This window comes from Medicago truncatula, chromosome 6, assembly GCF_003473485.1.
Source record: "Medicago truncatula cultivar Jemalong A17 chromosome 6, MtrunA17r5.0-ANR, whole genome shotgun sequence".
NCBI lineage: Eukaryota > Viridiplantae > Streptophyta > Magnoliopsida > Fabales > Fabaceae > Medicago > Medicago truncatula.
This window is the reverse complement of record NC_053047.1, coordinates 843,162-855,312: the sequence shown is the minus strand read 5'-3', so window position 1 is coordinate 855,312 and position 12,151 is coordinate 843,162. Positions and strand designations below refer to the sequence as shown.

Below are 12,151 nucleotides of genomic sequence, written 5' to 3'. Positions count from 1 at the left end.
ACTCTTACATACGTCGAATATTCAGTCGAAAGTCGAGAGTTATGTCAAGCGAATATTCAGCCGTAAGTTTCTTTTGTGTATCCAACTCTTTTTTCAAAAAAGATTAATCATTGTTAAACGACAATGTATTTAACGAGAGCGAAAACTTCGTAGATATAATTATAACTCTAAAAATATCATTAAGTATTTGAATAAAATTTAGATATATTATTAAAACATAATAATTGAAATTACTTTAAATTATTGTTTGTGAGTAATATACAAGATTTTTAGAAAAAAAAATTAATATATATTGACTACTTTCATAATATAAGTGTGAAACTAACCATGATAGAATATTATTCAATTTATTGACTATTTTTATACAAATAATATGTAAACAATTAAAATCACAGTTCACCCAGTAAAAATACGTTTTAGTTTTTACCGTCAATGAACTTGCTTAAAAGATAAGAGATTTGTGTACCTTCCACATCAGATCAATTTTTTTTCCTTGGTCAAGAGTCAAATAAAAATTTAATTATTGACTTTTACATATAAAGGAAAATTCAATCGAATCCATCTCAATAAAAGTTTATGTATCTGATTCAAATTTATGAATTAATCTCAATACTTTGATCACGAGAGGTTCTAAAGAAATTTATGTATTTTGTCGAAACTTAAAATCAAATACATCTATTTTTCTTGATCTAACTTTCTTTTATATATGAAATGAAAAGTACTCGTATATAGTAGTATTCTTTTGACGGTCAACTTTTATCACAATTTTAATTTTTAACACATTAATTTCTTTACCGTACGTCATTATCACATCACAATACGGCTGTATCCAACTATAGAGGATTTTTATGTCATTTTATATTTATTAATAAATCAAATTTACACTCCACTCCAAAGACACAGTCAAGAGCATTAATTTCTCTTTATCATATCAACATCACACTCCATTTTTCAAAAAGGTTATTTTCGTCAATTCACATTCATAAAAAGACGAAAAAAGATTCCTTTTTATCTTCTCTACTCTCAGCAAATATGATATCAAATCAATGATATCATACTCGCTAAGATCAAACATTATTCTCTTTCATTTCTTCTAACAACTTTTTATCTAAGAAATCAAAATATTGAAATCAACGGTCGAGATCTCTCTATCTCAGCGAGTGTGTGAACGTTGCTGAGTTCACTCAGCGCGTGAACAAAACTAGTTCTTCTTCTTCTTCTTGCTCTTCTGACTCACTCTCTCTCATTCGTCACATTCTTCGTTTTCTTCTTCATTTTCATCTTCCGCTCTCGTGAAAACAGTGGAAGAGGTTCGGTTTCTTTTCTTTTTTTAATTTTTTATTTCATTTTGATTATTTGTTGTTAATTTCGTTTAATTGTTGCTTAATCGATGAATTTTACTTAATTATGTGAATTTTTTTTGTATTTTTTTCGTGTTTGATGCAGAGGTTGAAGAGCATTTTCGATTTCAGTGGAGATTTTCACGAAGGTAGAAATTCGTGGAAGATTTTTTGATTTTTTTTTCTTTTCATTTTGATTATTCGTTGTTAATTTCGTTCAATTATTACTTAATTATGCGTTTTTTGTGTGTTTGATGCAGAGGTGGAAGAGCATTGTTGGTTTCAGTGGAGGTTTTGACGAAGGTAGAATTTAGATTTTGTTGAATGTTAGTTTGTGCATTATTGATTGAAATTTTGTTTGAGTTTGAGTTTGATTTATTTTATTTTATTTAGGGTTTAGGGTTTTGTGTTGTGGTTTTGTGATGAGAACTTTAATTCTGATTTTTATTTTAAAGTTGAGATGATAATAAGCTGAAAACAACTTACTGGGAATATATTTTGAAGGTTTTTGGTTGTGTTTCAGTTTTATATTTTATTTTTCAGAGTTTGAGCTTTTTACTTTATAATTTTCTGTGCTCAGTTTTAGGTGATGTATCGATTAACAGCTTATTTGAAGCTTGTAAAATATTAATGATTATTTTATCATTATTAGAACTTATATATAAGCTATTTTTACTGTAAAAGATAAAACAGAGTTAAATTGTTTTGGTGTAAGCTATAAGTAGTTTTCATTAGCTATCTTGGAGAACTTATGAAAATAAGCTGAAAATTTTTTATGGACGATGTTTTTAGTTGTTTTCACAAGTTCTCCTAAACAGTCCCACACAACCTATGCTAGTGGATAAACTCTAATAAGTCAATCCAAACAAACCCTTACGGCATGTTTGGATATATGGTTATGATTTCTATCTTTGATGTTTCAAGGTAAAATGTCAAAAGAAATCCTTGTGTGTGTGGCATGGGGCTTTCTGATTATTTTTCTTATTATTTGTTGTTAATTTTGTTTAATTGTTACTTAATTATATGATTTTTTTTTGTGTTTGATGCAGAGGTGGAAGAGCATTGTTGATTTCAGTTGAGATTTTGGCGAAGGTAGAATTTAGATTTTATTGATTGTTAATTTGTGTTTTATTAATCCAAATTGTGCTTGTTTGGGTTTGATTAATGTTATTTTTTATTTAGGGTTTAGTGTTATGGGTTTGTGATGAAGAACTTTAATTCTGTTTTTTATTTCGAAGCTGTGTCTCTGTTTTTTAAAATTTTCAGAATTTGAGGTTAGACCTTGTTTGGGTTAACAACTTATTTGCAGCTTATGAAATATGATGTATTTTATGTAGAAGCTATATGTCAGTGATAAAAGACAAAAAAAGTTAAATTGTTTTGGTATGAGCTATTAGCTGTGTTCATAAGCTATCTTGGGGAACTTATGAAAATGAGCTGAAAACAAACAACTTATTGGAATGTTTCAAGTTGTTTTCATAAGTTCTCCCAAACAGTCTCATAAGACTTATGCTTTAGTTGTGTGATTCTGTTTTTTATTTTTACAGATTGAGATTTTTTTTTTCTAATTTTTTGTGTTCAGTTTTAGGCTATGTTTGGATTAACAGCGTAATTGCAGATTTTGAATTTTTTCTTTTTAATTGATAAATTTTACTTAATTCTGCGATCTTTTTTGTATTTTTTTTTCGTGTTTCATGCAGAGGTTGAAGAGCATTATTGATTTCAGTGGAGATTTTTACCAAGGTAGAAATTCGTGGAAGATGTTCTGAATTTTTTATTTTTGATTATTCGGTGTTAATTTTGTTTAATTATTACTTAATTATGCGTTTTTTTTTGTGTTTGATGCAGAGGTTGAAGAGCATTGTTGATTTCAGTGGAGATTTTGACGAAGGTAGAATTTAGATTTTGTTAGAATGTTAGTTTGTGTATTATTGATTGTAATTTTGTGATTGTTTGGGTTTGATTTATTTTATTTTATTTATGGTTTAGTGTTTTGTGTTGTGGTTTTGTGATGAGAACTTTAATTCTGATTTTTATTTCGAAGTCAAGGTGAAAATAAGTTGAAAACAACTTATTGAGAACATATTTTGAGGGTTTTTGGTTGTGTTTCAGTTTTATATTTTATTTCAAAATTTGAGCTTTTTACTTTATAATTTTCTGTGTTCAGTTTTAGGTGTCGTATGGATTAACAGCTTATTTGAAGCTTGTAAAATATTAATGATTAATTTTTAGGCTTAATTGCACTTTTGGTCCTCGCATTTTTAGCAGCTTACGAAAATGGTCCTGCCTCTTTCAAATCGAACAAAATTGTAGTCCTACCCCCTATTTTCACCGCTAAAAACGCACAGTTCACCATCTGCAACAAGCTTTAACAGTTCACCAGCACCTAAAATTCTCATTTCAGCGTGGACTTAAGCCTCTAAACAATGATGGTGAACTGTTGGAGCTTGTTGCAGATGGTGAATTGTGCGTTTTTGGAGGTGAAAATAGGGGGTAGGACTAAAGCTGCAAAAAAATGATAGTTTAGGGACAGTTTTGTTCGATTTGAAAGAGGCAAGACCATTTTCGTGAGCTGCTAAAAATGTGAGGACCAAAAGTGCAATTAAGCCTAATTTTTATCATGATTAGAGCTTATGTATAAGCTATTTCTATTGTGAAAGATAAAGGAGTTAAATTGTTATGCTATAAGCAGTTTTCATAAGCTATCTTGGAGAACTTATGAAAATAAGCTGAAAACATGTAATAGACGATGATTTAAGTTGTTTTCAAAAGTTCCCACAAAACTTATGCTAGTAGATAAGCTCAAATAAGGCAATCCAAACAGTCCTAAAATAAAGTTATATGTTGTTTTCATATGCTATCTTAAAGAAATTATGAAAATAAACTGAAAACCACTTATTGAAAATGTTTTAAGCTGTTTATATTGGCTGTCTTGGAGAACTTATGAAAATAAGCTGAAAAAACTTATGGACGATGTTTGAAGTAGTTTTCATAAGTTCTCCTAAATATTTGTCTAGAACAAATTGTATGATATGTTCGAGTTTAGATCACTTAACAGCTAAAACGGTTTAGCTCGAAGCTTGTTTTGATTTGATTTTCTTAAATCTTAAATATCAAACCATAAACTTGATATTAATTATAGTATTTAATCATTGTATAACTAAGTTATTCATGAGTTACCAAGTTGAAATGAAGATCGATTTTATTTATTATAAATTCTAATCTATGAAGCCCTGTTGAATAGATTAATTTGATTACAACCTCTAACTTCAGTTAGCTTTATCTGATGCTAATCTTCTTGCTTATGTGCTTCAGCAGCTCGAAGATCTCTAATTTGCAAAATTAGCGGATAAAAAATGGTATGTTTTTCTTGCCAATTGCAAAATCACATCCACATCCACATATATACTTACAAGTACCACTGTAGTGCGCCTTGGGATACAAGCAAAGTAGCTTTAATTGTTTTTTTATTTTCTCTTGCTTTTCATATTTGTGTTATATATTTTTGTGATAATTGCATTACAATTATTGCAGGGTGACTATTCTGGTCTGGATAGTGATATAGATTGGAACACCGATGATGAGCTTGAGATTGAGAGTTTTCAACCCTCCTGTTCAACTGTTGTTCCCAGTGGGCAGACTATTACTGCTGGGTCTGTAGAGGTAATTTTTTTTTGCACCTTTTTTTTGGTTGGAAGTTATCTTTATATTACGAAACTAGGAGACCAATGCATAATCACCTGCATCTTTGAGAAAAATGCATCTAGAAATAAAATTCTTGACAGGAAATGGAAAATCTTTTAGATACTGACATATATTTCTCTCTCCCTGAAGCCAAGCTCATTCGCAGGTCCATCTAACACCAAGGTGTTTGACCACTTCATCAGTATGGGATTTCCTGGTGAAGTCGTTTCAAAAGTCATTCAAGAGCATGGTAAAAGCACTACATTACTCTATTTAAGTATATATCACTTGATTATGATTCCTAAAGCTCGCAACTAATACTGCTCTGATGAAATCCAGGTGAGGAGAATGAAGAGAAACTGCTTAATGAGATTCTCACATACTCAGTAAGTTGATATTTCCTTAACTTCAACATAAGGAAGGAAAGTTATATTAAAGCTCTAGTTATTCAGAATTAAAGTTGATTCTTGTTGTAAGTTATTTGTGTTGTCTTGCGATTAGGCATTGGGGCCGTATACACGGCCTTTAGTGTTCATACCATTGGGCCCTGTGATAGAAATGGGCCTGCTGACCCATAACAGATGACCACACTTAAGAAGAATATGGCTAGTCCCAAGATTTGGAGTGTATCGCAGAAAATGCGGTTAAGAGTGTCAGGCTGACATCTAATGAGTAAGAAGATGCACGAGGTGCGTGAAGAGTGAGGTAAGGAGGTTTGTATAAGGAATAATGAGGAGACAAGGGAGTCATCATAGAATTCTGTTATCGATGAGAGAATTGACCGGAGAGAATGTTTCTCTTCTTACCGAGCCCTTTGTCTAGGCTGGTAGTGACCCTATCAGATCTTCTTTCTTTTCTGTTTCATACTTTAGACTTTAGAGAATGAACTCTTTGATTCTTGAGTTAAGAATTGTAGAGAGAATCTAACTTTGATTCTTGAGTTTCATTGCTTGAATTAATTTTAGTGATTGAGGTTTCTTTATATAGACTCCTCAATAGGTTAGGCTAGCTCTAACTGATTCTCAACTGTTCTAACTAGAAACTAACACAGATAAAGCAGTTAATTAGTTACAAGGTGGAGCTATACAATATGTCATCCCTAGACTAAGCTACTGTGCACACCACAAGCGAGGATATTCCAAGTGTAGTGAGTGTATGCCAAGACCAGTCTGGGTGAAGTATTACCCAGTGTGTGAGCTTGGAGCATAGGTCTTCAAAGTGAGAGTGAGCCAGTGGCTCTGGTACCATAACAAGTTTTTATATTGGGCTTAACTCATCGTTACAAAACCGGCATGTAAGGCGAGGGTTGTCATTCTTTATAAACCCACTCTAGTCAGTCATTATCTTAATTCTACGTGTGACTTAGTTTTTCCAGCACACCCCCTCATGCCCATCACTATTGGGCTTGGTACATGGATGTAAATTGTGGGTGTTCCGAATCGATAGGCGCTCTGATAGCATGTTAGAGAATGGTCAAAAAATCTTTAGCTCCTTTGTTCTCCCATTTCACCTCTTTGGTTCTTTTTGACCTCTTTTTAGACTTCTTTCTGACATTTTTAATGCGCTGTTTACATGTTTTTCAATTTCAATCGCCAATGCTATTTTCATGTCTTTATAGTATTTATGTATCTTTATATTTGCAGGTTCTTGAAAGTTCTCCTCAGCAGCAACAGCCAGCTGAACTAGACCCCACCTCATCCGAGTGTGCGGGGAGTTCGTGGGAGGATTTATCGGAAGATGATTTTTTTTCTGATGAAGTAATCACTACGCATTATTCAGAGTTTGCTATTTGATTCATATTAAGATCGTGCTATTTTGTATCTTTAGTGTCATCTACTTGGGTTGTTTATAGTCTTCTAATGGACTGGATTGTTGTTTTTTGCAGGAATTGCCAAAATTCGATTCTACCAATGATGATACGTTGACGAAACTTGTAAAAATGGGATTTGAAGAGGAGGAGGCTTTAGTGGCCATCGACAGAATAGGTGCGTATTCATTCTTGTATTTTCTTAACTTTTTAATTTTGTAAAAATGTGTTAGATACTGGTTCAGATAATATTAAATACCAATGATAATTCTATGATATTTGGGGGATTATTGGATAATAATAAGGGAATGTACGTATGTATTATTAATGATGCATTCTGTGGTTATTCTGCCAACAGAGATGGTTACATTAACAAACTGCTGCCACAGGAAAGTAACTGCATAAAACTAACAAACCTCTAGGAATTATAGAGCCTAGTCTCTCCCAAACCAACCAACATACAAAATACTCATTGCCCTCCATTTCCCTTTCAAAATATATCTATAATATTTATATATCTGACTACCTATAGCAGTTATATCTTTGTTGTGTTCTGATAGCAGCTCTCTATTTTTTTTACCATGACTATGACTATTGCTTTTCAAAATACCCAATGTTATATAAGAAACATGATTAAAAATGCTTCACCAAATTTTGAAAATCATATATACAGCTATTTATTTAAAAGGATGCTTCACATATGAGTTTCATGAATGATAGATGTAAGTTATTTGACTTGCTGAAAAGATTAAATTGAAAGTTACATGACTTTGTATATGGCTGTGAAAGTGAAAGTTAGAACTTGCAAATGCAGTAAACAGGCTAATATATATAGTTGATTGAATCAGGTTGTTTCATTGGCCTCACTGTTCTAGTAAATTACTGCAGGTTCAGACTCACTTGAAGCTCTGGTCGATTTTATTGGTGCTGCTCAAGTGGCGAAAGCAGAGAATGCCCTTCTGCTTCCTGAAGATAAGGTAGTATGTTTATGCATATGTTTTTCTGAATCCTTTTTCCTTACAATCATTTTATGTACCATTCATTTGTTTAATTTTGAACTTTATTTTTGATAGCCGGGATGCTCCGGGAATCCAAAGCTGAAAAAGCGCAGTCTCTATGAATATGAGGTCCTTGGGAAGAAAAGACCGAAGTTAGAGAAGAGAACACTATGTGAAGACGAGGAGGAGGCGCAAACGCTTAATCTGCCTAATCCTATGATGGGGTTTGGTATTCCTAATGAGCCCAGTTCTATGATTACACACAGGAGACTGCCTGAAAATGCCGTTGGCCCGCCCTATTTCTACTACGAGAATGTGGCGTTGGCACCGAAAGGTGTCTGGCAAACAATCTCAAGGTTCTTATATGATGTGGAACCCGAGTACGTCGACTCAAAATACTTTTGTGCTGCTGCGCGTAAACGTGGATATATTCACAATCTCCCAATTGTGAATAGATTCCCTCTTTTACCTCTTCCACCGCGCACCATCCATGATGCATTCCCTTTACTAAGGAGGTGGTGGCCGACATGGGACCCCAGGACAAAGCTTAATTGTTTGCAGACCGTACATGCTAGTGCGAAACTTACCGACAGAATCCGGAAAGCGGTAGAAAGTTGTGATGATTTTGAGGAACCTTCTGAAACGGTAAAAAAATATGTGTTGGATCAGTGTCGGAAATGGAACCTGGTATGGGTGGGTAAGAATAAAGTTGCCCCCCTAGAGCCCGATGAAGTTGAGATGCTGTTGGGATTCCCTAGGAATCATACAAGGGGTGGTGGAATCAGTAGGACGGACAGATTCAAGTCACTTGGAAATTCTTTCCAGGTATGAAAACTCTTTATCTCTCCCTCTGTTTCTGATATGTCTTTAGTTTAGTGGCTTAATTAGTTGGTTGGTTAGGTTGAGTCAGTTAGTAGATGAGGCTTATTTGGTGGTAATTAGAATTGGGAGTGTCTTGGATCTCTCAAATTTAAAGGGAATTTGTGTTTTCTGTTCATCGGTAAGAATGCATCCTTTCTATTCATAATCTAAATCAGTTTTTAATTTGTATCATCCGGTATCAGCCTGGTTGCGTTTACTTTCTCTCTTTCACCATAATAATAATAATAATAATAATAAAGCCTTTGTAAATATATGCGGGTACAATAAATGTTGATAGCGATGGAGCAGAGCGGAGGCCTTCCGCCCCCCAAACGCGTCAATCTGTCCCAGATGTGCATAGCGGTTATAGTGGTTGGGATGGTGGTATGTAAAGCACCGCATTTTGCGGTTGGAGCGACCACTACACCCATGAATGGCCAATAGACAGCCACATCCCTATTTTTAGATCCGCTGCAGGGTTAATTTGAGAATTTTGACCCAAAAATTCCCAAATCCTCTATTCTTATACTATGCAACTGTGTAATCTAATTCCACATCGTTCTTGACTTATTCTACTGCATACACTTGTTTCTTTTCTCTTCTCTGCATCCAAGTTCTTCTTCTCTCTGCTCGCAGCTCAATTTGATTTTCTGTTTTGTATTTTTCTTTTCTCTTCTTTACTTCTCTGTTTATCTTCCTCTTCCTTTCTGTTTGGATTTTCTGTTTTGTGTTCTTTACTTCTTCTCGTCTTCTTTTATGTTTTGTGATTTTCTGATGTGTTCCTCTTTTGTCTTTTTTACTTCTCTGTTTCTATGTTTGTGACTGTGCTCTGCCTCTGTTTTTTTTTTTTGTCTGCTTTACTTCTTTAGAGACTTGTTTGTTTCCGTGAATTTTGTTGATATTTATAAGTATGTTTTGCTCAAGACTTGTGGCTTTTACTTCTAGTTATGTATACTTCGTGAATTTTGAGTAATTTATTCCACTTTTTCAACAACTGTGTTTATTAGTATTAATTGTAATGATTCCTAAATATATCAAATAGCGCCCGCTCCACAATACCGCGCCGCTCCAATTTTGGGGTTGGCCACTCCGCTATCCGGGATTGACAGCTACAGTTTATTGCCATACAGAAATATACTATTGGGTGGAACTATCTTAGAATGTTTTAAGCAAAGTTAATTCGTATTCTGAATAAAGTATAGGAATTGAGTAAGACCACTAAACTTGAGTAAAACGTTAAAATAGATTTGATGCAATGAGTCTCTACAAAGAATTGGATTTAGATACAACAAATCAGTGGCATTTGGGTGTTTTATCTTCTCTTTAGAATAACTTTGTCAAAGTGCCGAAAAATATGTTTAATACTATTTATTTTCTCTGTTTTTCCCAATGAAACTTTCCAATAGATTCTGATTGCAAATTATGTTAAAGAAACTTGTCATTCATGTTTTCAGTGTGCAATTTTCTTTTCTTAATTGTTCATTTTATTTCAGGTCGACACAGTAGCATATCATCTATCAGTTTTGAAGGAGATGTATCCTAAAGGGGTGAATCTTCTATCTCTTTTTTCTGGAATTGGTGGTGCAGAGGTAGCTCTGCATAGACTTGGCATCCCTCTAAGGAATGTAGTGTCAGTCGAGAAATCTGAAGTGAACAGGAACATTGTTAGGAGTTGGTGGGAGCAAACCAACCAAAGGGGTAATTTAGTTGATTTTGATGATGTGCAACAGCTAGATGCCGACCGTTTGGAGCGGCTGATGGGCGCATTTGGTGGCTTTGATCTAATTGTTGGTGGAAGCCCTTGCAATAATCTGGCTGGAAGCAATAGGGTTAGTCGGAATGGACTTGAGGGCTCGGAATCTATCCTATTTTATGAATACTTTAGGATTTTAGACTTAGTGAAGGTTATGGCGCCTAGATTTCGATGAAACTGTCTATAGAAATCTCCTTTCAAGGCTTCATATTCATTCCGAACATTTAGGATCTTATTTAACTTCATAGGCAAACAATTATCATCCCATTTTTGTTGTCGAACAAGTAAAGGCAACAATATAAATAATTTTTTCTCAACATTTTTTATTTCAATTTACTTATTTGTTTTAGTACTTTACATTTGTGGTTTAGTACATCTGAAAATGATAGATGGATCCACTAGTCAGTCTTTATAATGATATGTTGTCTGATTCTTGCTTTCAAATAATATCATTATCATATGCTTGCAGTTAATAGTAACTGTCTTCCAGCTTGGTATTTTTCTGTTGCATCTATGGCTAGCTTCTGATCTTAGAATGATCAACTTCTGTCAGTTGCATATCGTGATTGAATGCTAAAGTAGGAAAGTTATACAACACTAGGTGTTTGATTATACAGGGTCAACTATTGAATTTGAACGAATTTATTTTGGTTAAAAGTGATTTGATGCTAAACATATGTGCCGTTGTTTGGTTCATTTGACACTATCTTGTGAGATAGACTTGAATATTGTTGTTGTGTCGAATTGGATTAGTCTTTCGGATAAATCTTGTCAGGTAACAGGGTTATGACTTATAATCTTCTTGTCTGGGCAAATTTGAGAGATAAGTATTTTTTATGACTGGGAAGAAACTCTACCGAAATATGGAATTTTCAATAAGCAACTTTAGGCTAAGAAAACATGTAGTTTCTATTTGTCTTTATTTAATATTCCTTATAAACTTTCACATTGTTTTCCTATGATTTGTATGACAAACAGTGAAAATAAGTCCCAAATCTCACAATGATCACTTTGTTTCTACTAAAGTGTTATTTCTGTTGGATTAATTTAAGTTGAAATAGATCGTGTTAAGCGAAGTAAATATCACTTAATACGATTAAGTGTTTGTTTGGTTTTACGGTAAAAAAATGATTTTGGATGAATTGATTTTAATTAAAAGTGAAATGAATTATTGAATAAAAGTTAAAAGTGAAATAAATGTAAAATGGTTTATGGTTGTATACATTTTTGTATAAGGGAGTTGAACAATAAATCATAACTTTGAATTAGAATTAATTATGGAGGCAAAATCATCCAAACTTGTCATAACTAAGTGGTTTAGTTGTGAGGACGTTTTATGTGAAATCATAATTTCGAACCTGGATCACCACATATCCGCATCTTGTGTATGTATTATTTCAATTTCAATAGCTATATAAAGAAAGAAGAAAAAGGATTAGATTATTCAATAATAACACGTTCTTGAACTTTTTGCCATGTATTATGCAAATCATTTGGTAGAATTATTAGCATGCAATATAAATTTGAAAACAAAACGTGATTTCACTCCTCAGCTTCACTTGACACAAACAAAACAACATGCCCAATATGTAGATGACACAAATATCACAGATAGACCAGAAATCTCCCAATTTTCTATCCAAATACGAACACTTGTTGCATATGAAACAATTTTTCATCTTCTGATAAAACCATCATCACAACTAGA

General features: G+C 33.3%; 1 protein-coding gene across 3 annotated transcripts; it reads left to right on the top strand.

Annotated features, from left to right (window-relative positions):
- Positions 1–1,035: 1,035 nt before the first annotated feature.
- LOC11421073 (DNA (cytosine-5)-methyltransferase DRM2) lies at positions 1,036–10,887 on the top strand. Of its 3 annotated transcripts, none has more exons than XM_024786127.2 (15): positions 1,036–1,310; positions 1,447–1,489; positions 1,601–1,643; positions 2,390–2,432; positions 3,041–3,083; positions 3,189–3,231; positions 4,659–4,699; positions 4,875–5,003; positions 5,175–5,274; positions 5,364–5,410; positions 6,668–6,781; positions 6,910–7,009; positions 7,720–7,808; positions 7,905–8,654; positions 10,184–10,887. In XM_024786127.2, exons 7-15 carry the CDS (start codon positions 4,697–4,699, stop codon positions 10,616–10,618), a joined length of 1,767 nt encoding a protein of 588 aa, XP_024641895.1. In that variant the 5' UTR covers positions 1,036–1,310; positions 1,447–1,489; positions 1,601–1,643; positions 2,390–2,432; positions 3,041–3,083; positions 3,189–3,231; positions 4,659–4,696; the 3' UTR covers positions 10,619–10,887. The 3 variants fall into 3 exon arrangements, with proteins under 3 accessions (XP_024641895.1, XP_003618189.1, XP_024641896.1); XM_003618141.4 differs by having other exon boundaries at positions 4,656–4,699; XM_024786128.2 differs by lacking the exons at positions 2,390–2,432; positions 3,041–3,083; positions 3,189–3,231 and having other exon boundaries at positions 1,037–1,310; positions 4,656–4,699.
- Positions 10,888–12,151: the final 1,264 nt, after the last annotated feature.